Genomic DNA, 26,578 nt, shown 5'->3' on the forward strand with positions numbered 1-26,578 from the left:
TTTACATGCAACAACCAGAGGGTTTTATAGTCTCAGAAAAAGAGGACTATGTTTGCTTGTTGAAAAAGTCCCTTTACGGTTTGAAACAGTCACCAAGACAGTGGTACAAGAGGTTGATTCCTTTATGACTTCTCATGGTTTCAAAAGAAGTAGTTTTGACAGTTGTGTTTACTTTAAGAAAAACAGTGATGGTTCTTTTTTGTATCTACTTCTTTATGTTGATGACATGTTGATAGCAGCAAAAGATAAAAGAGAGATAAGAAATGTCAAAACCCAACTAAGTAAAGAATTTGAGATGAAAGATTTAGGACCAGCAAAGAAAATACTTGGAATGGAGATTCTCAGAAATAGAAAAACAAGTAAATTGTACCTAAGTCAGAAGGGGTACATTGAGAAAGTTCTTTGCAGGTTCAATATGCAGAGTGCTAAGCCTGTTAGTACTCCTTTAGCAGCCCATTTCAGACTTTCATCAGTTTTGTCTCCACAATCAGATGATGAGATTGAGTACATGTCACATGTTCCATACTCTAGTGCAGTGGGATCTCTCATGTACGTCCAGATTTATCATATGCAGTCAGTCTAGTTAGCAGATACATGGCGAATCCCGGTAAAGAACACTGGAAAGCAGTTCAGTGGATTCTAAGATACTTACGAGGTACTACTGATGTTTGCTTATAGTTTGGAAGAACTAAAGATGAAGTCATAGGGTATGTTGATGCTGATTTTGCTGGAGACCTTGATAAAAGAAGATCTCTTATAGGTTATGTCTTTACAATCGGAGGTTGTGCAATCAGTTAGAAAGCCACTTTGCAGTCTACAGTTACTTTGTCTACCACTGAAGCTGAGTACATGGCGATTACTGAGGCTTGTAAAGAAGCTATTTGGTTGAAGGAACTCTTTAGTGAACTCAATGAAGACCTTCAAATCAGCACAGTATTTTGTGACAGTCAGAGTGTCATCTTTCTTACAAAAGATCAAATGTTTCATGAGAGAACAAAACACATTGATGTTCGGTATCATTTTGTTCGTGATATTATTGCTCGTGGTGATATTGTTGTGAGCAAAATTAGTACTCATGAAAATCCTGCAGATATGATGACTAAGTCACTTCCTATAACCAAGTTTGAGCATTGCTTAGACTTGGTTGGTGTTCATTGTTGAAGTTAAACCCTTAAGGCGTTTTATGGAAGAGGTGGAGAACTTGTTTATTGAAAGTTCGCAATGAAGAACTTGTTCATTGAGAATTTGTGTCAAGGTGGAGATTGTTAGAATTAAGTGACCCAAATTCTTATTTAAATAAAATACGATGGAAAATAAAATAAAAGTAAAATCTATATAGAACTAGACTTCTTTTATTTTATTTTAGAATAAGGTTTTTAAACCTTATTAAACTTCATCTATTTTATATTGATTAGGATAAAGTGTTTCAATCCTACTAGAATATGGCTTTACAAGCCTATAAATAGACATAGTCTATTCCTCTTGTATTGGATTCAAATTTTTCGACATTGTGAATTTTCTTCTCCTCTGCCCGTGGTTTTTTCCCGAAGGGGTTTCCACGTAAAATTTGTGTGTTCTTTATTTTATTTTATTTTTTTACACAGTACATTAACTTTTTCATCTAATTCTGGTTAAGATTTTATTTGTTTCACTAAAATGGCTTTTGTAAAATGACTTATTTTCCTGGAAAAGCTAATATTTGTTGGTGTTTGGATGAATCTGTGTAAAATATTTATTTTGTTGTTTGACAGTTTCCTAAAAATATTTCCTAAAATTGTTTTTAATTAAACAAACATTCATTTGAGATTTTCTTATATTTTCATTGTTTAATTGAGTTTACTTTTATCTATAAATTTATATTTTACATTATTTTTTGTACAACAAACAAGACATAAATATATTTGTTATAAAATATTATAATGCAATTTCCTTTTAACAATTGAAATTTATTTTATAATATGAAAATATTTTTTAATAAATAATGTCATGTTTAAACTTAATACCAAGTAGTGCTTAATTAAAACTTAATTTAAATTACATATGTTACATATATGATAGTATATATTGACACATTAGAGTTGTAAGAGATAAATGAAACTAAGTATTATTTAAACAACTACTCATATTTATACAAGTAAAACATTCATATTTTTGTATTAGGTTAAAATATGTCATAAGTCCTTGTACTTTTGTAAATTTGAAATTTAGTTCATGTACTTTTATTTTTGGGTTAATTCTACTTTTAGATATCAAAATTCAGGTTTAACTATTAGCATTATTAGAAATATTTTGTTAAATTCATATTTATTATAACTTCATTTTTAGTTACATGAATACCGAGTATTTTTATTTAAAATGTGGCATCAATAAATTTGACAAAAAATTTAATAATATTAACAATTGGACTTGATTTTCAAATTTGAAAAGTAGAAGGCTAAAATCTTGAAAGCAAAAGTACAGGACTAAATTCCAAATTTGTGAAGAGTACATAAACTTATGGCATATTTTAACCTTTATACTACAATACATTCATTATTAATATATCTATAATTGTAATAAAATATTTATTATTAAAATATTTATATTGAATATTTTTCAATAATATATGAAGAATATTACTTAAAATTATTATTTTAAAATTTTATTATTAAAATAAAATTAAAATATTAAATATTTTATTAAAATAATAAATTATGTTAATTTATTATATGACTAGATATAGATAATTAAACATGTATGTTTAATAAAATTGAAAATTATAATTTGTGGGAGAATGCCTCTTCTTTTGACCAAAATTTATTTTATAATTAACACTTAGAGTTGTTGTAGTCATATATGCTACGAATTTTAGCTTATAAATAGGCCTTAGTTACTTTAGGTTTTAACACAATAAAAATATTTAGATTGAGAGAATTTTGTTATTTGTTTAGAAGGGTTTTTCTTATGGGGCCTTTGGATTTTTTTTAAATTTTGTCCATCTTTTGTACTCTCCTTTATTATAGTGAAATTTTCTCTTACCCGTGGTTTTTTATCTTTTTTTGAGGAGTTTTTTCACATAAAATTTGCGTGTTCAATTTTTTCGATTCTTATTTTCTTCACTTTGTTTGTTGTTTAATCGAGTTTATCCCCTACAAATTGGTATCAGAGTTAGTTCGAATTCTACAGTCAACCCGTTCAAAGATGGCAACGTCAAGGTTCAATATTGAAAAGTTTGACAGAATTGCAAACTTTAGTTTGTGGCAAGTTCGGATGACAGCAATACTGGTTCAGAACGGTCTGAAAAAGGTCGTTACATGGAAGAAGCCCATAGATATGGATCAGTTAGAATGTGAAGAGCTCGATGAAAACTTTCTATCCACTATTCAATTATGCCTCACAAATAATGTGTTACAGGAGGTTTTGAAAGAGAAAACAGCGTCTGCATTATGAAAGAAACTAGAAGCCTTATATATGACGAAATCTCTGGCCAACAGGTTAGTATTAAAACAACGTCTCTACACATTTAGAATGGCCGAAGGTGAGTCAATCAGAACTCATATTAGCAAGTTTGTTACCTTTCTTAATGACTTAAAGAATCTCAAAGTAGAGATTAGTGATGAGGATTAAGCTATGTTGTTGTTGTTATACTCTTTGCCCTCTTCTTATAAAACTTTCACGGAAACTCTGATTTATGGAAGAGATCATCTCTCGTTCGAGGATGTGAAGGGAAATTTTATGAGTAATGATAAACTTAACAACGAGTTAGGCCTAAACAAAAAATCAGACAGGCAAGTCTCAGTTCTAGTTGCAAGATGTAAACAACAAACCAGAAAGATAGATCAAAACAGGTCTAAAGCAAGGTCAAAATCTGAAAATCATTACAAAATATTATGGCTATTTTAAAAAAGGTGGGTTATGTTAGGCAGAATGTTGGAAACTTCAAAATAAAAAAAATGATGCCGAAAAAGACGAGAAAGATAAACAAAAAGTCGAAGTTACTGGTGCTAGTGTAGTCGATGACAGAGGTGATGATTTCTTGTTAGTGTCAACAAGCGAAAGCTCTCATCTTACTTTCGAATGGATCTTAGGTTCAAGGTGCTCTTATCACATGTGTCCCGAAAGAGATTGGTTTTTCACGTACAGTTCAGTTGAAGGTAGAGTTGTGCTGATGGGGAATAACTCTCCATTTAAAATATCCAGAATCGAAACAGTACAAATTAGGATGCACGACGAAATTATTCGGACACTTTCATATCTCAAGTATGTTCTTGATTTAAAGAAAAATCTTATCTCATTGGGAATTTTGGATTCTAACGATTGCATGATAGTCATTAAGTCAAATGACTTAAAAGTTTTTCATGGGGCTCTTGTTGTGATGAGAGGACAGAAAAATGCCACCCTATATGTTTTGCGAGGGTTAACGGTTACTGGTGCGACTGCAATTATCGAAGAAAAGTCAAAATTATCACTATATCGCGATAATAATCGAGCTGACATCGTAACAACATGACATGACTCTTTCTCCACTAATTCCAGCTCAACCAAACTTTGGCACATGCGACTAGGTCATATGAGTGAGAAAGGTGTGATAGTCTTATACAATAGAGGTTTTCTCAATGACACTAGAGTTGGTAAGTTAGGTTTCTGCGAGCATTGCATTTTCGAGAAACAAACCCGAGTTAGTTTCAATTCAGTAGTGCACAGAACAAAAGGGACTCTAGATTACATTCATTCTAATTTATGGGGTTTATCTTTTGACATATCAAAAAGAGATAATAAATATTTCCTAACTTTTATTGATGACCACTCTAGAAAAGTTTGAGTTTATTTCTTGAAACAAAAAAGCGAAGTCTTTGAAATCTTCAAATAATGGAAAACACTGTTAGAAAAACAAATCAAAAAATCTGTGAAGCGATTGAGGACAAATAATGGTCTTGAGTTCTTTTCATTTTGGTTTAATGATTTCTACAAACGAGAAGGAACTGAAAAATATTTTATTGAACCGTTGTTGGAACTTCGCAGTAGAATGGAGTTGCAAAAAAAATTGAACAAAACCTTGCTGGAAAAGGCTCGATGCATGCATTCCAATGCAGGCTTAGGAAAGGAATTTTGGGCTGAAGTTGTAAACCTAACAAGTTATTTGGTAAATTGATCTCCTCATCGAGCATTGAATAGTAAAGTTCCAAAGGAGATATGGTCAGGTAATCTTCTCAATTATTCTAATATAAAAAATTTCTGTTGTTCTGCTTATGCTAAAGTTAGCTAGGGAAGGCTCAAACCGAGGGTTGTTAAATGTATCTTTCTGGGATACTCTGCCGGTACAAAAGATTTTAAGTTGTGGTGTTCGAAATCCAACAAAATAATTGTTAGTAGAGATGTTACGTTTGATGAATATGCCATGTTTCAATAAAAAAAAAGAGACTTACTTTTAAAGAAACAACAAATCGGAGTGTCTTGAGCAAGGTGGATTCAAAAGCCGAAATAGAGGGTGACATCATGACAAGAAAATGCCCAACGTTGCAACGACGCGATGAACAGAGGTCTCATTTTGACGAAGAGTCTTACAATGTCGTGACGACTCAACAAAATTCTAATTCTTGCAAGTTTGAAGTTGCTTCGGATCTATTTGGGGTCCCATCTGACCCTTAGGTATCCTCACCATCTCAGTTAACTAATTATAAGTTGGTTTGTGGTAGGAAAAGGCAAGAAATATAATCACCACAAAAATATTGTGAAGGAAACTTAGTGACTTATGCTCTAAATGTTGCTGAGAGCATTGATTCAACTGATCCTTCATGTTATTATAAGGCAGTTCAAGCTTCTGATTCTAGCAAATATCTCGTTGCAATGAAAGAAGAGATGAAATCACTTCAAAAGAATGAAACTTAGAGGCTAGTTAAACCACTCATCAGTAAAAGAATCGTTGATTGCAAATGGGTGTTTTAAAAAAAGGAAAGTTCGAGTCCTAATGACACTAGGTACAAGGCAAGATTGGTTACAAAGGGCTACAGTCAAGTCGAGGGAATTGATTTTCATGATGTTTTCTCTCTTGTTGTGAAACATACGTCCATTCGGGTGTTTTTGGTCCTTGTTGCATCAAATAATCATGAGTTATAACATCATTAGATGTAAAGACTACTTTTCTTCACGGTGACCTTGAAGAAGACATCTACATACAACAACTGGAAAGCTTCAAATTTGAAGGTAAAAAAGATTATCTTGTCTCTTACAAAAGTCTTTGTACGGTTTGAAGCAATCTCCTTGGCAGTGGTATAAAAAGTTTGACTCTTTTATGTTGAGTATTGATTTTTCTCAAAGTAAGTATGACAATTGTGTTTATCTATAATGTCTTGATGATGGTTCTTCTATATATTTGCTGCTTTATGTTGATGATATGTTAATTGCGGCTAACAATCCATTTGAAATTGACAGTATTAAAATAATATGCTTAATTTTAAATTCGAGATGAAGGATTTAGGTGCAGTAAAGAAATTTTTAGGGGATGGAAATTTTGAAAGATAGATATTTCGGGGAATTGTTTTTATCGCAACAAAGGTATATCAAGAAGATCCTTGAATGATTTAAGATGCAAGATGAAAAATCGGTAAATACTCATTTAGCTGCATACTTTAAACTCTCAATTTCAAATTCCCCACAGAATGAATAAAATGAAAGATACATGTCAAAAGTACCTTATTCAAGCGCGGTAAGAAGTTTGGTGTATGCAATGGTATCCACTCGTCCTGATATTTCACTTGATGTTAGTGTTGTTAGCCGATACATGGCCAATACTGGTAAGTTACACTAGCATGCAGGTAATTGGATTTTTAGACATTTACGGGGTACTTCTAACATGTGCTTAGAGTTTGGAAAAACTCAAAAGGGTTTAGTTGAATATGTTGGTTCTGATTATGCAGGAGACTTAGATCGAATAATGTCTCTCACAGGTTACCTATTTGCTTTTAGGAATTATGCCATTAGTTGGAAAGTGACACTTCAAACTACAATGGCTTTGTCAACTACTGAAGCAGAATACATGACAATTACAGAAATAGTAAAAGAATCAATTTAGTTAAGGGGCCTATTCAATGAATTGATAAGTGAAAAAGAGGCAACTATTTTATATTCTGATAGTCAAAGTGTCATTCATCTCACCAAAGATCAAACGCATCACAAGAGAATGATGTACATAGATATTCGAGATCATTTTATTCGCGAGGTGATCATTCAAGGGGAAATTTAGATTTTTAAAATTGGCATAGAACACAATCCGACCGACATGTTGACAAAGAGCCTTTCAGTTTCAAAGTTCGAGCATTGTTTGGAACTTGGCAAGTATATGAAGAAGGATCAATTACGCCCGTAACAAGGCTCGGCAAGGGAGTTGGTCCAAATACGAGTCAAGGTGGAGATTTGTGAGAGAATGCCTTTTATTTTGACCAAAATTTATTTTGGCTTTTCTTCTCCTAGTTAAACTTTGTTTTTAGTTTCCCACTTAAACTCTAATTAACCTAGAGTTGTTGTAGTCATATATGCTACGAATTTCAACTTATAAAGGCTTTAGTTACTCTAAGTTTTAACACAACAAAAATATTTAGATCTAGAGAATTTTATTTTTTGTTTCAAATGGGTTTTCTTGTGGAAATTTGTATTCTCTTTTAATTCTCTATATCTTTTGTACTCTTATTTATTATAATTAAATCTCCTTTTGCCCGTGATTTTTTATCCTTTTTTGAAGAGTTTTTCACGTAAAATTTGTGTGTTTAATTTTTCAATTCTTATGTTCTTCACTTTGTTTGTTATTTAATCAATTTATCCTACATAATATATTAGATTAATATTTTATTAACTTTAAATATTTTTATATAAAAATAAAACACTTATAAAAGTTATTTTTGAAAAATAATTTAAGCTTTTAGAAAGATAAGTTATTTTCTATTAACTTTTAACTTATTTTTATTGATTAAGCTGTTTTTATGAAACAAATATTAAAAGAAGTAAAAGAAAATTTCAAAAGTCATTTTCGGTTAAACAGAGAGCCTAACATGACAAAATCTTAAAGTTTAGAAGGGAAAAAAATAAAATAAAATGACTTATTTATTTATATAGTTCAAGGACTAACATTATGCGAAATTAAAAGATTACTTTTAACTAGAAGTGATCATGGGCCGGGCCGGATCGGGTTCAGGCTGGGCTCAGATAAAATTTTAGGCCTGTTTACTAGGCCCGGCCCGAAATATGGGCCTAAAAATTTGTCCAAGCCCTGCCCAAAATAAAATTACTAAGCTTGAGCTCTGCTCATACCGACCCATTTAATTTTTTTTGCTTATTTCATTAAATAAAAAATTTAAAAATATAATAAATCAAATATATTTAAAAACATAACAACAAATATTAAAACAAATAAAAATGATACTAAAACAATTCTTAAAACAATACTCAAATTAACAATATAATAAAAAATGGTTATATTAAAAATTTAAAATGATTAAAATAAAATAAAAATATATTAATATATAATTCAGGCCGGGCCGGGCTGGGCTCGAGCTAAAAAACTCTTACCGAGGCTCGGCCCATTTTCTAAACGGGCCTCTTTTTTTTGCCCAAGTCTATTTTTTAAATTTATATTTTTACCCAAACCCTCTCATTTTTTGAACGGACGCTCGGGCTTGGCCGGGCCGCCCAGCCCATTATCAGCTATACTTTTTAACTCTGTGTACAATCGATAGTATGACAATCTCTTTACCCAAAAACCCCTACGCACAGAAAACAGTAATTAATTGAATGCTTCTTAATCTTCCTCAAATATAAATGCAATAAACACCGTTTGATTTCACCAACAAATGTTAATCAACGGTCTCAAAAACATTCATATGTTGCTAACGTGCACAATAAAAGTACCTCTAAAACAATTCACTTGCCGATTTTTAGTATGACCATTTTTTTTTTCTTTTCTCCCTTCTCCTACATTTCAACCAAAAAAGCCAAAGGGCAAGAAAAGGTTCGTTTTAGTTTTAAGTTTAATTTTGATGATTCATAGTCCAAACAGAAGCCCTTTGCATTCTTCGTTTTCTTCATTAAAAAAAATAACTTTCTTCTCCTATATTTCTTTCTCCCATCCTTCTACACCCCTGTGTGAATACTGCAGAAAAAAAAGAAGAAGAAAACCCACTGAAATCTTTGATGGTTAAAAAGTGAAGTTACAGCACTTACCAGTATTTTCAGGTATAGAAAGAAGAACCCAGAAAATTATGGATAATTAATTAAATAGCGGAAAGGGAAACATACAGAGTAATTTTGAACAAGAAAGAAAACAACAAAGTTCCTCAGATCTTTTTTTTCAGTTTTGTTTAAACTGGGTTTTTTGTCTTAAGCATCTATAGATCCTTTTCCTGCATAAACTTGTTCTATTCTAGGTTTTTATCTCTCTTTTACGCCTTTCTCTTTTTCTGGGTTTATGGGTTTTTAGTTGTTTCTTTGATGGTTCTAGTTGCGTGTAGGATTAAGCTTCTTTTTTTATGGTTTTTTTACCAGGTCTAAAAGGGTGTATGCATTTGTTGAAGCATAAAGCCTTAAACTTTTTTTTGGTAATTTTAGAGTATTGGGTCTGCCTCAAAACGGAGTTTAAGGATTGACTTCTAAAGATCAGATTTTTTTTAGAACACTTTCAGGAGGATTTTTTTTGGAGGGGGGTTCTGATGGGGAGCCCCGATGAGCCCAACATAAAGGGCATTGATGCGTCGGTCGGTGGCTTGGTTTGGGTTCGACGCAGAAACGGTTCGTGGTGGCCGGGTCGGATTATGGGCCTTGATGAACTCTCTGAGGGTTATTTAGTTTCTCCAAGATCCGGTACTCCTGTTAAGCTTCTTGGTCGTGAAGATGCAAGCGTGTGAGTCCAATTTTTTAATCTTTTGATCACTTTTGTACTTGTTTGGGTAGGTGTAATTGCTTGCATTCTTGTTGGTGAGTCATTGTAGTAGTTCTTCTGTTTCAAGCTTATTTGCTTAGTAGTTTTATAGTTCTGGAACCATTTTTTTATGTTGCTAATCAACAAGGGGAAACTCTTGCAGACGATAAATATATTTATACATACATATGTATGTATATATTGGTCCCGTTTTGAAAGAATGTTGCAGACTATATGATGCACTTTCTTGTTCATATCAGTGATTATTATGGCCATGAATGGTGGAAAGTTCAACATTCACATTACATTAAAATGCCTGCTTGTTTGCTTTGGTGCCTTGTTCACGTTGTTTGTGCTGTCAGTCAACTTTTTAACTCAGCTGGTTCGGTCATTTGAATACAGTCGTGTGTATAGGCATTGGTTAATTAGGTTTGAAAGATAAATATCAAAATCAGTTCAGTAGGTGAGTGTTTGTTCCGTCACACAATAGTAGAGGTTTTATCCATCTCTTGTTGCTATTATCACTAAAGCTTGTAACCTTGAGGTTATGTATAAATTCTAGAGAAAAATACTGAAATTATCCTAGATTTGTAGAGATGAATGCTATTTTCGTTTCTAGATTTTTGTGATTTAGATTCAAGGTTTTACCTTAATATCCCCCATCTTGTCTATCTTAAACCTTGTTCAATGCTGAATGTGTTATGAGTAAAGCACTTTTTGATGCTGCATTTTCTTTTTTTAGTTTCTAGAATGATTTAAGTTTGAACCCCTTTTCATCCTGATAAAAAAGATGTCTAGAATTGTTGGTCTCTGAAGATTGAAATAATGAATGAGAGGAAGACTTTCAGTCAACAATCACTCATCAACCTTGAATAGAAGGAAATTACCATGCTTGGCTTGGCTTCTTATTGCTTAACTTTGTTGGCTAAATTTCATTGTCTTTTTGGCTTTAGGGACTGGTATAATCTTGAAAAGTCAAAGCGGGTGAAGGCCTTCCGCTGTGGAGAATATAATGAATGTATCGAGAAAGCAAAAGCTTCAGCAGCAAATTCTAGCAAGAAAGCAGTGAAATATGCTCGAAGAGAAGATGCAATTCTCCATGCTCTTGAGATTGAGAGCGCCCGTTTAGGCAAGGATCATCCTGATTATTTCTCTAGAAAAGATAGATCTGGTGGTGATCAAGGTTGTTCAGCCAAAGAGTCACCTAACATGTCACGTTCTGGGAAAGAAAGTGATGATGAAATGAGTGGATCTGAGGATGGCTCTAATTCAGCTCCAGAATTATCACAGTCTGGCATATCCTTTGAAGAGACAAATCTTATTAATGGTACTAAGGGGCGCTCTATGCTGGTAAAGAGAAGAAAAACCCCAAATGATTCAGAGGATGATGGAGCAGAAGGAATCAAACGAATGAAAGGACTAGAGGATCTAGGCATGGGTGTAGGATCAAAAAGAAAAGCTCAGGCCACAGGGGTGCTCGAGTCAGTTCAACAAGAGAATGCTTCATTCTGTGGACCAAACACTAACAACAGCCTGTCTAATGGAGGTCCCATAAATGGTAGCAGAAACCATTCATCATCACTAAAAAGAAAGAGATCTCAAGTGGCAAATGTTAATGAATTCCTAAAAAGGAAAAATCGCCGGAGACCATTGACCAAGGTTTTGGAGAGTACTGCTATGGTGTCAGTTCCAGTTTCTTGTGATGAACTTCCAAGTTCAAGTAGTTCACCCCTTAGGGGACTTTCTGACAGCAAGGTTTCAGGAATGGATTCTAATGAATCACGCAAAAGTATTTCTGCAGTAATTAACAACAGCAGCAATAACAACTCAGACAGTACTGGAATTTCATGTGAGAATGGTGTCTCCTTAAATGTTTCAGAACATGCTGCTGATGCTGATGCTTCTCAGACTAATAATAAGACAAAAGACAGAGAAATATTCAGCGTACAAGAGTTGGCTGAGAATGAATCTTCAGACAGGCTATTTGATGTGCCGTTTTTTGGTGAAGATAAACCATCTGCAGGTATTATGGTTTAAACATTTGTAAACTATAGCGTTTCTTATTATTACTGTTTATGTCATGTTATTGTTATTGTTTGTTGAAGATAAACTATAGCGTTTTTTGGTGAAGATAAACCATCTGCAGGCTATTTAGATTATTTGTTATTTCATTAATTGTTATTGTTTATGTCATGTGTCTGCATATGTTAGTTTTTTGTGCTTTATTTGGATATTCCTGTCTGCATTTAGCTTTTGTTGTGGTGAGTTCTCTGCTACTTTGGTTATCTTTGGTCCTTAATAAGACTTTTATGTTCTGGTGTTAGATATCTATGCATATGTATGTGTGCATGTGTGTCTGTGTATGTAATATGCATATATTTTGTAAACTGCATAACTTCTGTCTTGTGTTTGGCTTAGAAACCCTTTAACGTGCATGTATGGATACACACTCACATACACAAACCTGAGCATGTTTATGATCTGAACATTTGGACCAACTGTTTGTCAACTGCTTTAGTTATTCAAATTTTTTGTTCAGCTATCAAAATTTTGTACAAGTAGCCAAATCGGAAGCGAATTATGTCTGGATTAGTGTTCTCAAGGGTACAAGGTGCACTATAGTGTTAGAAGTGTTATATTGTCTGATCTAAATGTGCTTTTTTAAGACAGAATGCATATGTTTTCTAGTGTACAACTTCTTCCAGGTTAACTAATGAGTTGGACCAATCTGTGATGATCTTTTGGATGACTAATTATGCTGAGTATTGTTTGGCATGGATAAGATTTTGAACTGTACTTAATGATAAGGTTGGATATTTGCTAAATTACTCTTCTTATTGGTTGGGGATATAAGGACATGAGATATCTCTAACTGCAGAAATTGAGTCAGCATGTGACTGGATTGGAAGCTAAACACATTGATGTTTGTGCTATCACACAATAAGGAGCTGAACTGAAAACTGAATGGTAATAGAGGGCATAATTTGGACTGATAACTTCAATGGTCCTGCTAGAAGTCCCTGTTGAATCAACATTTGCCTGGGGGCTTGAGTTTAAATTCCCTTTAAGGAATTCTTTTCTTTCTTTTGCCGTGCACCTTTGCTACCATAATTTGTTTATGGCTCAACCATTTCAGTTCGAAATAGTTTAGTTCTGGATCTGCTTTCTTCTTGCAATGTTTTCATCTGCTCGTTCTTCATTTTTCAAATGTGAAGATGTCGATTTAAGTGCATGGTCTGATGATATATGTGGCTTAAGAAAGTATTCATTATGGGATTGTTTCATTTATAGGTTTTTATTGTAAAACCCCCCAATTTGTGATGACTAGATGCGTATTCATTCTCTTCCTGAACTTGATTCCTTAACCTTCTACTCTCTCTTCTGTTTTGCCACCATACATTTTACATTTTCCTCTATGGAGACTGATAGTTCACTTGATTCTGACAGATTTTTCTCCGATATTTGTATCTTGTTCATCTGAGACACCTGAAGTTGGTAATTTGGGAAGGGAAGCTGAAATGAAGGGACATAATGAGTCTGGTTATACCAGATCAGTAGATGTGCAGGCAACTTGTATTAGCCAGAGGATAGAGAAAGGCACTGCAGAGTGGCAGTTAAAAGGAAAGAGGAAATCGAGACAAATAAGTGAAAAACAAAGACACAACCCTGGAAAACTTGCTGACATGGTTGATGAACCAAATACTTTTTTGGCAAGTACAGAGCACTTGGATGGATTTTCTCTGGGCTCCAATCAGAAAGTTGATTTCAATGGTGTTGATAGGTCAGGTGATCCATACACTTGCACCTCTCAATCCAAGTCTAAGCCAGTTGTTGAAGATCAGCTTAATGGGTTTGGGGACTGGAAGTCCATGTCTCGGCAGCCTCACGGGAGAGGGCCAATAGTGGAGGCGAAAGTACTCCCTGATAGTTCCGGGAACCCTCAAAGGTCGCTTCCATACCGTCAGTCACGCTATACCATAAACCCCAGATATCAGACGACAAATTTCCCTGGAAAAACTTATTCTGCTGATTCATCATTATATGATATTAAGATTGACGTGAAAGCTAACTATCGGCCACAACATGTTCCATTAGTTTCCCTCATGAGTAAACTGAATGGTAAAGCCATAATAGGTCACCCTCTAACAGTTGAGGTTTTGAATGATGATTACTATGACAATCCGAGTCAAGAAGCTGCTGTGGAGTGCACCGAAGTTGACCATTCCTTGAAGCAAAATTCAGGTGGACGAGTCCCTAGAAAGCATATAAAATTGCAATCGCAATTCCCACCACGTAAATCAGCAAAAGTAAAGAAATCGGGACTGTTGTCTAAGAAGATTCGGAAATTGTCTTCATTGACGGGTCAGAAGCTAGGTGTGGGTTTGAGGAAACCCGTAGCGGAGAAGCCCAAAGGTCCTGTAATAGCTTGCATCCCTCTAAAGTTAGTCTTCAGCAGGATAAACGAAGCATTGAACGGCTCAGCAAGGCCAATGCACCGATCATTAACGTCAAGCAATTCATGAGTAAGTGATCTAAGCCATACTGAATATTGGAGTATAGAACCAGGCAGGCGGTTCATTTTAAAAGCCTTACCATTTAGCATGGTCAGCGTGCATTGTACTCAACAGGTAGAACAAATGAGATTGGGTTTGTTGTAGAAGGAAACAGGTAAAGCCAATGAAGGATGAAGAGCAAGGAGTCTTCCCTGGCTTTGTATATATGAAAATGTAACATTAGTTGGAAGTGTAAAGGAGGCATTAGGTAATATCCATGACTTAGTATTGGGATTTAAAAACAAAAGAAAGCATCTTGGAATCAGGTTGATTAAGGGCTGAATAACCCAAGTTTTGGCAGTTGTACAATTTTTTTCTTTTTTCTTTTTTGTGGCTTTGGGACTTCGATTTGGTAATTTATTCCAATTCCCATAGCCTCTTTTTTTCAATTTTGTTTTGTTTTTGGAAATTCAGATTTTTTTCTTGCTTATTCCAATTTTCCTTCTTTCCTCTATTTTTGTTTTATTTAATTAATAAATTTGAAAAATCAGTTGTGTAATATATATCTATATATATGATTTTCAAAAGTTATAAGATAATTAGTTTTCATATTTGATTAAAATAAACAGAAGAATACATAGAAAAGAAAAGGAAACACAAAATTTGTAGCTTATTCATTATGTATCCTTTGAATATTTTTATAGAAAAGAAATCATTTGAAAATAATTCCTTTCTTTTTCAGTTGAAATTGACATAGAGTTATGTAATCTATCTATCTATAAGAAATTATATTTGACAATTCACTCAATAAAAATTTAAATTTCGAATTTTTAAAATTTAGATTTAACCGTTAATATTATTATATTTTTATTAAATTTGTTAGTAAGATATTTTAAAATAAAAAAATCATTTGATAGGCATATAAAAATGATTTAAAAATATTAATTTAATAGAAAAATTTTAACAGTATTTTCTTTGAAAGAAAAGCATCGGATTAAACAAGGATTTGGAGTGTATTTAAGATTTAGATTTAATTGTTAATACTATTAAAAAAGAGTAATTTGTGGTCTCTTAGCAACTAGATTCATTTTAGTATTAGTATTTTTTTCAAATTAGTACTTGAATTTGATAACTATATCCATTTTATCCTTAAAATTAGAAAAATATAAAAAGTTGATGATGTGACATCTAGATTTTGTTATGACATTAGATTCACTTTTAAAGTGATGATATAGAACAATCACATAGTACCACATCATTAAATTTTTTACATTTTTAAACTCATAGACCAAAATTAGTTTAATTATTAAATTTAAATACTAATATGGATAAAAAATACATATAACATAATTAGTCTTTTTTGAAGGGAACACATCCTAAACTTGAACTTGGGGATACCAAGGTCACAAATCGTTGTCAGTTTTTTAACTACATTTTAAAAATATTTTTAATCTACTTTCCAAAATTTATATTTTTAATCCAAGCTTCCCAAAAGTAGTTGGGCTTTTCCACCACGAACTGAGGCCCAAAACTCAACCTTCTAACCTTAGAAAGGAACCCTAAAACGAATCCCTTAAATTTGACAGATTTCTTACGTTTTCGCTGCGGCTTCCCTCTTCCTATTATAAACCCTAAAAATCAACAGGTCCTTTTCCTATTCTTGTCTCAGTGTTATTAGTTTATTCTTGATTTTGTTTGATTTGTTTTAGAGTGTTTAAATCTTACTAAGGGAGTTGGGTTTTTTGTGGATCTGTTGCAGAGAAAATGGCGACAGTTCCAGGACAGTTGATTTGGGAGGTAGTGAAGAAGAACAATTGTTTTTTGGTGAAGCAGTTCGGAAGAGGAACTGCTGCCCTTCAGTTCAGCAAAGAGCCCAACAATCTCTACAATCTCAACTCCTACAAATACTCTGGTATTCTTTTGATCCGAAATTTTCCTTCCTTTATTTTGTTGTTGATTCGAAGATTGATCTCAGGTTTATTGATAAAAAAATGATATAGTAGCTATTTTCTTTCTCTTTCTTATTCCTTTCACTGAGTAAAAGGGAGATGGCAATAATATTATCAGCATAAGCAAATGATTAGTGTGTAAATGCTTGCTAATTATCGAGAGAATGGGAAGATTAATTTTGGGTATTTTTTAATGTAATATATTCTTTGCTCTTCCTTTTTTTATTCCTTACATTGATTTTGCTTTTTAGAGAAACTGATATTTTACACTTTACCTTAACCTGAGCAAAATATGATTTGGCTGAGGTGGGAAATTGCAATTGACGTGTAACTCAAAGAATTTGTAAATATGTTAATAATGGTTACAAGTGGGAAACATGAATTTATCACCTGTACAAGTGATGATGTCGTGTGTATCATATATATATATTGTTTAGTTCCTTGACTTTGCACAGATTCTAAACATTCAAATACGTCCATTGGGTTTTAATCTGACTTGTCATTTGCTTGATATGTGTAATTTAGGGTTGGCAAACAAGAAAACGGTCACCATTCAGAGTGGGGGAAAAGACCAGTCTGTGCTACTAGCTACCACCAAGACTAAGAAGCAGAACAAACCGTCTACCTTGCTTCACAAATCTGCCATGAAAAAGGAGTTTCCCAGGATGGCCAAGGCTGTCAAAAACCAGGTATATAGGAAGAGCCTTGTGATGTCTGTCTATTATTTTTCCAGCTTGCTTTTGGTAATTGACTCATTTTGAAGTGGAAAAGTTGCTTTTCTCTTTTCTTAAAAATGATGTTGAAAGCTTTTCTTCTTTTGCTTGTTTAATATTAGTTCTTAGCTGAGTAGTAAAAGTTGTTGGATTGCTTTGTTTAAAGGTGAGTTTTTATCTTGCAGTGATGAAGCAATAACATGTAAGAAGGATCTATTTATTGGATTCTTCTATGAAATTTACTTGTTACGCTTGGCTTCTGAGCTTCCAATGTTTAAGCAGTGCATATTCTATGCTTATATTGCTAGTTTTGGACATAATTGTATGTATACGTGCTCAATTTGATCCCTTCCAAGTGCATGTAGCTAGCTTATGTCATGCTTGTTCTTTGATTCAAGTCCCTTCCTGTTTTACCATCATTCCCCCTTTTCCCCGCTGTTTCTCTTGGAAGCTATTAGATTCATATAGATTTACAATGATATTAAAAAATTCTTTTCATTAAATCCTTTTGTTCTAGTTGCCAATGATATTTTGAGATTCTATTTTAATTTCCAATGATATTGTTTTAAACAATATATCTAGTCTCTGTTATAATTAGGTTACGAGATCCCTCCCCTCTAATGCTCTGTGTTTCAAATAATCACAGGTGACAGACAACTACTACAGGCCAGACTTAACCAAAGCAGCCCTTGCAAGGCTGAGTGCTGTGCATAGGAGTCGGAAAGTTGCCAAATCTGGTGTCAAGAAGAGGAACAGACAAGCCTTGAAGATCCATGGCAGGAAGTAAGCTAGACAGTTTAAGTTGTATTGAGCTGCGGTTTCCGTTGTTCTAGACAGACCCCCCTTTTTTTTTTTAATTGTTTTACGGAATTTTGAAATTGTGTTATTGTCAACCATGGTTGTAGCTGGGGTGGTGGATTCGGTGTCTAGATTTTTGAAGCAGAGATTCATGGTCCTTTTGCCAGTTTGATTTCTGAATTATAACATGGTAATTTTTAGCATTTTCCTTTGGCATTGAAAACATAGCATACAATTTGCGCCTGTCCCCTTGGCATATACAAATAATTTTTAGTTGTGTGCTAAACAGACATGTTATATCTGGGTTTAAACTGTGTAATATCTATACTTTAAAGGTTTGAGGAGTGTTACATAAACCTTTATTATATCTCAGCCAAGATTATAAGTTTGACTTATATTTGTATTTCGTATCCAAATAATCAAATCCAATTTCCATTTGTAAACTGTCGTTAATTGACGCAAGCCAAGTTTGGTTAAATGTCCAAAGTTGGATGGCGATGTTTATAATGTCAATCTACGGCATGTGTATGCATATCTTTACCTACCCATAAATTTAATGTTTAATTTGGAGAGCCGTGCTTTGGCTAATTAATAATAAGAAAACTGGGTTTCTATGATTTTAACTTGCATCAGTAACTAATTTGGAGAGTCAATCATGCGGTGTCGTAACTCATCTTAATAATAATAATCCCTACCAAAGAATATGCCTACACTTGGAAATCCAAAATCAGCAGAAAATTTTAAGATTACTACCATTTTGGGCAACCAGACTCGTATGGAAATTTTATTTAAACATCCATTTGTTGGATAATTGACTTGTGGATATATAGTATATAATTTGTTTATTTGTTGGTTTTTAGGGTCTTATACACTAACCCGCGACTTGGTTATCAAGTATATCAACAACCATTGATTAAGCTCAATACCCACCACTTCTAATCAAAATTACACCTTTCAAGGAACTAATAATTTAGTGCGTACCAGCTACACCTCATATTTTATATTCTAAAACCTTTTTCACATCAAGATATTATTTAAGTTAAATCTACAAAGTTTTCGATTTTAATTCAAATGATTCAATAAATTAATTATGGGTTGAATCCTTAAATAAATAAATAAAATTGAATTCCATTAATTACAAAAATAATAATAAAACTATTTTATTTTAGATTTTATCGTCGGTCAAGTCAATTTCTTTGTCAAACAGTAACTATTTGGTCCATTTTCATCATTGATGCTAGTGTTTCATTAATAATCATAAAAAGACCTTAAAGACTTAATTTTTTCTACTAATTTGGATAATTTTGAAGTGTACATCCATGTTAAGGTTACTCAACACGCTTTTATTATACATAAACCAAAGTCTTATGAGAATCTATCTACAACTGCAAGAATGTTGAAAATTTCCAAGTCAAAAGGAAATCTTTTGCTGCACGTTCTCAAATACCCTCCTTACTTATCAAAGTTCAATACCCCCCACCTTATAAAATGCTTCAGCAATGGCTGCAAAAGCAGTCATTTCAAGTCCAACCTTCTTTTTTGGTTCCCCCATACGACACACCATGCCTGTCAAGAAAACTCTTGCTCTTACCAATGGAAACGAAGCCGTCAAGAGCAACGTTATGGATACTAACACAAAGCGCAGATGCTTTAACCATTGTTTCTCCTTCAAGGAGGTTTCGGTCGAACCAGTATCATCATTAAACGACCTTGATTCGAACAAACTCAAGGCTGAGATCAAGAGATGGGCTAAGGCTGTGGTGGCGTATGCTCGTCAAGTTAGTGGTAGTTTCGGGAGCTCCGGGAGAAGTTACCGGCGACACGGGAGCTCTCAGAGCTCTCATCACATGCCATAGCCATGGCTAGTTTGAGGTTGAAGAATTGTACATCCGAGATGGTGAGAATTGGCAGGTCACATCCAATGCAAAAATGGGTTCAAATCTTTGAGCAATATCAAGTTCAACAAGGCAAAACTTATAGATAAATTATGTCAAAAATTTCAGGGTACAAGAGCAAGGCTCAGGACCTGTTCTCCTTGTATATAGTTTTTTTTTTTTAATCAGAGCGGATGCCTGGCTTGGATTCTTATGTACATAGTTTCTTCTGATTCTTATTTGCCTGAAATATTGCATTTCTTTTGTTAAAATTCATTGAGAATATGATGATAATAATGATGGATAAATTAAGCAGAAAGTTATTGCAGTGCACGGTAATGTTAATGTTTATTTCATTGGTTGGATAGACTATTTTCGAAATGATTAAACGAAAAGAAATTTGCCAAAAAAACACTTGATTTGAGATTCAACTGATTTGAAGATAAATAGACAGTTGGAGAGAATCCCAGGAAAAAACTGTTGCTACTACTAGAATTTACACCAAAAAAATGAAAAAAAGACGAGGAAAACCAAAATCTATACATCTTTGTAACAGGGCTTAGCTTGATAATTGATAGAAGCGTGGCCTTTGATGTTGTTATGTTTCAACAGGCAACGAGCTTGATGGGACTCTTGGATACCACAGTCACTGGTTTCTGCATTATTGAGTTTTATTTGTTCCAACAGGTTTCTTTCTTCTAATATATCCACCAAATGCCTTTTCTCTCCCAGATATGGTCCTCAATAGCTGTTTAGAACACATGTCTTGCGCTTGTGTCGCGTTCTTCATTCGCTTTGCTCTCACCCAAGCAGGTTCCTGATATGGAAAAAGAGGTTAGTGCTTCGTATGTTCTTCAGATCAACTATATTTAGCTTATTATAGATGATTATGTAAAAACAAGCAAATACATGCTAAGACTAAGAGAAGATACCTCGGGGACAAAGCGGGAGAACCCAAATTTAATCAATAGCAGAACATGCTCCATTACAAGAATGGCTGCAAGGCCAGGCTCAAGTTTCCATTTTCCTTCCTGATCGTATAACCATACTAGAAGTGCAGAATTGGTGCATATTGACATCAATATTAGGAACTGAAATTCAAATTCGTAAATACCATGGTGAGTGTTGAAGAGCAAAAAGAATATAATAGCCTATTGCATAACTTATTCTATAAGTATGCAGAGATTGGTTTACATTAATACACACATACACACACACATATACAAGCCATGATTGCTATGCACTTCAGCTACCTAGTATTTCAGGAATCAGGATAAGAATCAAGGATCACTAAAAGCAGATTTGGAAGCAAAAGGCAAAGTTCTCTTAGTCAAGACATTTGGCTTGCTTGTGATGGCTAATCAAAGATTGGCATTTTTTAAAGTAAAAATACCTGAAAAATGTTAAGCCAAGCTCCAATTGTAGCGGCAGCTCGTGGAACAGGCCGTCTCAACATGGCAAGCAGCTTCAAGGCGTCTGTTCTCATTTCTGCAATGTTGTTCTATACATCAAAATATCAAGTTTTAGTTTACATTATTAAACCTGAAATCAACACCAAACCATAATTTTAATTATGCGAAAGCACCATTAAAAGCATTATATATACCAAGGCAGAGAAAGCAAATGCAAGGGGAAACGCACAGGCAAACATCATGATCATTCCAAACTGCAGTGCCAACTCCAGAAAATCTGCAGAGTTTGAATTCTCATTAAGTAGAAGAAATATCTACCTTTATACATCTAATAACAAATTGGAATGAGAAGTTCATTGAAATTTATGATTATATTCGAATCTATGGCAAAGATCTTATTCTAGGCAAGAACTAGAGGTAGGTACATAAAGTAAACTAATTTTCGCATGAAAAAGTTATTCTAATGAGAAAGACAAACAAAGAAATAGTTAATCTTAATTTTCTGACAGCACTATTAGTTCAGTACTCCATGTTTTGCACGTTACCATCGAACAGCCCATCTTCCAGTTCCTCAGAAATGCTTGCAGAATATGTGGGTTTCAAGTACTCTTTCTCCACCCTGGTAGCGAATTGGATCTTTCCAATCAAGCCTTTCTCACGTTTTTTCTTGTTTCTTAACAATAGAGATGCGTTAGAATGAAACATAAACTTAAGCGGTACCCTAAGCTAAAATACATTGTAAACACAGAATCACAAAGTCTTACCTAACAGCTCTATACTTTTTATAGCTGTACTTCAGATAAGGCAAAGAATTTTCCACCAGATTTTCTAAGACCTAATAACATTGTGTAGTTCAAAAACATTTGAGTCCAGAAAGTTGCAAGGTATTAGTACAAAGTAATGATAGCCAATGATTGTCTTCACCTCATAAAGTATCAGACGCTGGATCAACACTTGGCGAAGGGTCATAAAGTTGCGATGTAAAAGGGCATGATAAAAAACACCAATGTATGATTGCATAAAATAAAGACCAAACACCTGAAACATAACTGTTATCTGTCAAATAAAATTCTTAACAAGAAAAAAGGAAAACCGAATGATATCACTTCCTATTCATACTTTGTAGACCAAGCTGTCAGCCTGATATTCAGTATTTTCATTGTTTTCATGCTTAATGAGTCGGATTGATATCTTTCCCCCGATCTTTGTGAAATACTGGATTACAAGAAGATAAACCACAGTTAACCCGAACCTGAAACCAAAAGCATGACACACATAAAGTAAAACATTGTGGATTTAATCAGCATATGAGAAAAAGGAAGTTCCCTAACAGGGAATGAAGTAGCTGCCAAGGGAAATAAATTAACACTATTAATCAAGCATAACATTTTTGATTCAAGTTTTTTAAAAAAAAAGAGGAGAGAAGTGTAGAATCTTACTTCACCATATCAGACTTGAGGACCTCGTAGAGATGAGCATAAGCCAACTCAAATGGCAATTGGAGGCAAATGATACTCAAAATAATGATGACATCATTTCTAAATCGTTTGAGATAGCCAAACCATTCATATCTTTGCAATGCTTCTTTCTCTTTCGTTTTATCAATTCCCGAATTTTTTACTAGTTCCAGGGGAGGCTGCAGTGAGTTCCACTCCCTCCCAGATAATTTGTATCCTTCGCTTGTGCTGACAGAAAAATTAAGATGCCACCTGCCTCACCCGGACAGAAAGAGAGAGAGAAGAAATACATAAGAAAGGCCGAAGAAACATGCCCAATATTCGGAGAGGTGACCTTATAGTTATATGAAATCGGTTTACCTGGCTGAAAGCGCAGAGTTTTTACGTTTCCAGAATTGGAAAAACAACACAGCCCACAATACTATGCTTATGAAGAAAGCAGGGAATACTAGTAATTTTAATGATCTGGATAAATCATTACACACAAGCAATTAAATTAAAACCAAGGATTAAGCAATTCAACAACTGAGAAGACAATTATAACTTCCAAGAAGAAAGAGAAATGGTGAGGCTTACCCAAAATCAATCAACTGCAAGATAAGCCCAAATGTAGCCGGAAAAATCATCCAACGTGTATACATTCCAAGAAAAGCAAAATAAACTGCAATCTACCATGCGAAGATTCCTTGATTAAGCAATATACTACAAAAGTGATATGCAAAACTTAGCTAGCTGTGAATTTGTAATCACCTTTGACCCGAAATATGCATAAATTTCATCAATTGGTTGAGCTGTAAAGTCCCACCAATTTAATGCCCAACTCCTCAGTAGTTTCTTCCTCTTTATTTCATCTATAGACAACATTTATCATACTTCAGGGCTGAGAGAACATGAGAACTATAGGTAATTTTGCTAGAAAATGTTAACTTAGAATACCGTGTAAAGGGAAAACTTGTTTAACTATTCCTTCCAATTCCAACCTCTGCAGTAATGATTCCCCAGCTTCCCATTGGATCTCTTTGCCATCAAATTTTAAAGTTACGACTGAATTCTTCTTATTGACCTGTAAAGTTTCGATTTGATTACTGTTATTCCAAGAGGATCCAAAGACTTCTTTTCAAGCCAAACTGGGCAACGCATCCTTGTATATGCACATAACTTTAACTACATCAGAAAATATTGAAACAGTAGATACCCTGATTGATCATATCACATACACTGACAGCTGAAAACAACTAATGTAGGGAAAACAACCAACCATTGCTCATTTTAAACACGAGCTGATAGTTGAGTAAAACAACATGAAATTCACTAGGGTAAACACAAAAAAAGAGGTGTCAGAAGATAAAGAAGCCATTCAAAGTTAATTCTAGTGACTCCCATTGAAGACCTTTAAATGTAGACTTGCTGTTGTAAAGAAGTAATGTGAGCTAGAAATGAGAGAGTACGTAAGATGGGGGTACATTAAATTAACTCACAATTTCGTATATCAGGTGACGGTAGCATTGGAAACGCTCACACCAACTGAACAATGAGCCATCAGGTTGCCGTACAAAAGCTTTGATATCCTCCCATTCAAATTGTAAATCAATTCCTGAAGTGCAGTGCTTCATTAGCAATTTTCAGCAAAGAAAGTAGATAACTGAAATGAAGTAAAAGAAACTGGACGACCATCAATATCTAAGCCAAGGAATTTATACCAATATGAGTGGTCTTCTTCATCTGCATCTTGGCTGCTATCCTTCCCAGAGTCTCTAATGGTGCTGCTAGCTGAAAGAAGGATAGGTAGTAAGCAACTCTACTCAAGATTACTTTATATCCCATCCCAACCACTTGGAAACAATCCAACAAAAATAAAGGGGAAAAACCAAAGTCATGAATGACTTTGGACAGTAATCTAAATTGAGCAATAAAACAGACAAGGCAATAAATTCAAATTTCCAAATAACAATCCGTACTGCAAAAACATGTTGAATTCAGCTCTACAAAGCAAATTAGCTACTAAAGTTCTTATATTTTTAGGAAAGAAAGGAGGATTGAAAGGGAGTCCTCAAATGAAAGCAATCCTAACAAGGAACACCCAAGTAATTTTGGACCAAGAAATTTCCTTTCGCTGGAGGAACCCATTGTCATTAACTAGGATACAATAAAAATATCCCAAGAAAACCAGGATTGCACAAAGGAAATAGTTACATATTTGCATGTCCAACACAGATGCTAAAACATTTAGTAGGAGACAAAAGGGGAAACATAGTACAATTTTTATGGTCATGTAGATAATTTCAAAGAGAATAACCAGCAGATGGCAAAATAAACTACTAACTAAGATAATTTTAAAGAAAATATAGATGCAAAGCGACAAAAAAACGACTCCATGAGACAATGTAGAGTGTTCAAATCTTGAAAAAGAAACAAAAAAGAAAAGAAAAATATCAAACCTTGATAAACTCGTCAGAAAGGCCAAGAACTCTCTCAACGATCAAACCCACATTTCTGAACTCATTGACAAGAACCTCAACACAGTCATAACCCTTATTTTCTTCATTGAGGTTCCTTTTGGGAACCACCACAGCAATCTCGTAAACAATTAGGTCTTCTGGAACCCCATTCATTTTCCACACCCCAAATTCAGCCCCCAAAAAAGGAAAGAAAAGAAGCACCTGAATCTCGACACTGTAGCTTAAAAGAACCAATGAGGTGAAGCGGTGGCTTCTTTCCAATCAGCTAAAAACAAACCTATTTGGGGATCCCTTTCAGCCATGGAAATGCATTCGGAAGTAACGAAAGGTGAAACATTTCCTTTTCGCTGTAATGAATAAAAAAAAGGGGAGGGCGGGGGGGTCTAAGCATCAGCTCAAAAGGGTAAATTGGTCTCTCTATCAGAGGAAAAAGGTGTCTACTTTAAGCCAAACAACCAAAAGGGGTTTTCTGTGTTTGGGATCAAAGAAAGATTAATGCAATTCGAAGGACATATATTTTCACCAACATGAAATATGACCTAAATTGGTTACTATTTTTTCACCTTTTTAGCCTAATAAATAGAGGTGAGGAAAGCAAGCTCTCTCTCTGGCACTAAATACTAGGCAAGAAGCTCTTTTCAAATGCCAAAGTAAAATAAATAAATACATAGAAGAGAACTACATGCACAAATCTACATATATTGGAAAGTAGCATAGCATAAGTCTAAAAAAATGAATCTTGGCAAAGGTGTCTGAGGAGTCGGCTAATGGGGGGAAGAAATAGAGAGAGAGAGAAAAAAAGAGAAACACATAGGAGGGTTTAACATGACATTGACACGTCCATCCGTGTCTTGGCACTTTAGCTTTTGTTTGGTTCTTGCCTATCTTCGGGTGAGGCCGGTCTGAACTACGTAACCATGTAAATATAACGAGCCAAATGATGATGCCAGCCACCATCCATAGGGGCACGACTCTCTATGTATGTTTCAGTTCTTAGTTTTTGCAAAAACATACACACAAAAAATACCAACATCACTTAGCCGATTCCCGATCCATTTTCAGCGTGTGTCTTTGCAGCAACTTACCCTGAAGCTGGTGATATACGTCGTTGAATGTGTGGGATTTTTATGAAGATGAAAGTGATATGCCAGATTCATACATCACCATAGTTTTTTGGAATCACAAGCACTGAAGCAGTAATGCGTGTTGGTTTTAAATATATTTGTATTCTTTTACAGAGTCGCAGAGCATTCATATGATCACATCAGTTCTTGTTGTTGTATATGCATTCTGAGCATGGAAACTGACATAAACAATCTTTAAATAGCTTATGCTTTTAACTTGGTTTAACATATGGATTGGTATAAGATAAGATTCCTTGAATCAACCAATCCATTCAAAGTGGTTTCCTCAAACATCACGGTCGTCTAGTTGGTTATGTTGTTTAACAACATATTTTGAAGTACAAAAACACACTTCTTTATCTTTGATGGAGGATCAGTGTTACAAAAAAAAAAGTTTGGATTGTGATTTTTAT

The 26,578-nt window shown here is 34.2% G+C and overlaps 4 protein-coding genes and 1 non-coding gene across 11 annotated transcripts; 4 read left to right on the forward strand and 1 right to left on the reverse strand.

Annotated features, from left to right (window-relative positions):
• The first annotated feature begins 8,884 nt into the window (after positions 1-8,884).
• LOC108486902 (uncharacterized protein At1g51745) lies at positions 8,885-14,848 on the forward strand. Of its 5 annotated transcripts, none has more exons than XM_017791064.2 (4): positions 8,885-9,204; positions 9,640-9,868; positions 10,840-11,909; positions 13,334-14,848. In XM_017791064.2, exons 2-4 carry the CDS (start codon positions 9,678-9,680, stop codon positions 14,407-14,409), a joined length of 2,337 nt encoding a protein of 778 aa, XP_017646553.1. In that variant the 5' UTR covers positions 8,885-9,204; positions 9,640-9,677; the 3' UTR covers positions 14,410-14,848. The 5 variants fall into 5 exon arrangements, 4 of the variants coding, with proteins under 4 accessions (XP_017646553.1, XP_017646554.1, XP_052876371.1 ...); XM_017791065.2 differs by having other exon boundaries at positions 9,651-9,868; XM_053020411.1 differs by having other exon boundaries at positions 8,899-8,980.
• Positions 14,849-15,878: 1,030 nt separating this feature from the next.
• Positions 15,879-18,195, forward strand: LOC108487083 (60S ribosomal protein L28-1-like). The gene is made up of 4 exons (XM_017791313.2): positions 15,879-16,024; positions 16,139-16,291; positions 16,854-17,017; positions 17,688-18,195. The coding sequence occupies exons 2-4, from the start codon at positions 16,144-16,146 to the stop codon at positions 17,826-17,828; spliced, it is 453 nt and encodes a 150-aa protein (XP_017646802.1). The 5' UTR covers positions 15,879-16,024; positions 16,139-16,143; the 3' UTR covers positions 17,829-18,195.
• Positions 17,220-17,309, forward strand: LOC128282876 (small nucleolar RNA R24). Its single transcript, XR_008273228.1, has one exon. It is a non-coding gene; the product is annotated as a small nucleolar RNA R24 (small nucleolar RNA).
• Positions 18,196-19,224: 1,029 nt separating the features above from the next.
• On the forward strand, positions 19,225-20,512 carry LOC108488957 (uncharacterized). The gene has a single exon (XM_017793212.2). The coding sequence runs from the start codon at positions 19,339-19,341 to the stop codon at positions 19,693-19,695; it is 357 nt and encodes a 118-aa protein (XP_017648701.1). The 5' UTR covers positions 19,225-19,338; the 3' UTR covers positions 19,696-20,512.
• On the reverse strand, positions 20,113-26,254 carry LOC108489652 (anoctamin-like protein At1g73020). 3 transcript variants are annotated; one of them, XM_017794333.2, is made up of 16 exons: positions 25,021-26,251; positions 24,283-24,352; positions 24,061-24,176; positions 23,519-23,645; positions 23,333-23,433; positions 23,159-23,250; positions 22,943-23,047; positions 22,565-22,834; positions 22,245-22,377; positions 22,050-22,163; positions 21,890-21,960; positions 21,671-21,798; positions 21,320-21,402; positions 21,107-21,214; positions 20,646-20,804; positions 20,113-20,530 (listed from the first exon to the last, which is right to left on the reverse strand). In XM_017794333.2, exons 1-16 carry the CDS (start codon positions 25,192-25,194, stop codon positions 20,375-20,377), a joined length of 2,007 nt encoding a protein of 668 aa, XP_017649822.1. In that variant the 5' UTR covers positions 25,195-26,251; the 3' UTR covers positions 20,113-20,374. The 3 variants fall into 3 exon arrangements, 2 of the variants coding, with proteins under 2 accessions (XP_017649822.1, XP_052876486.1); XM_053020526.1 differs by lacking the exon at positions 25,021-26,251 and adding an exon at positions 24,840-24,913; XR_001872038.2 differs by having other exon boundaries at positions 20,391-20,530; positions 20,646-20,761; positions 25,021-26,254.
• Positions 26,255-26,578: the final 324 nt, after the last annotated feature.

Source organism: Gossypium arboreum, chromosome 10 (assembly GCF_025698485.1).
Source record: "Gossypium arboreum isolate Shixiya-1 chromosome 10, ASM2569848v2, whole genome shotgun sequence".
NCBI lineage: Eukaryota > Viridiplantae > Streptophyta > Magnoliopsida > Malvales > Malvaceae > Gossypium > Gossypium arboreum.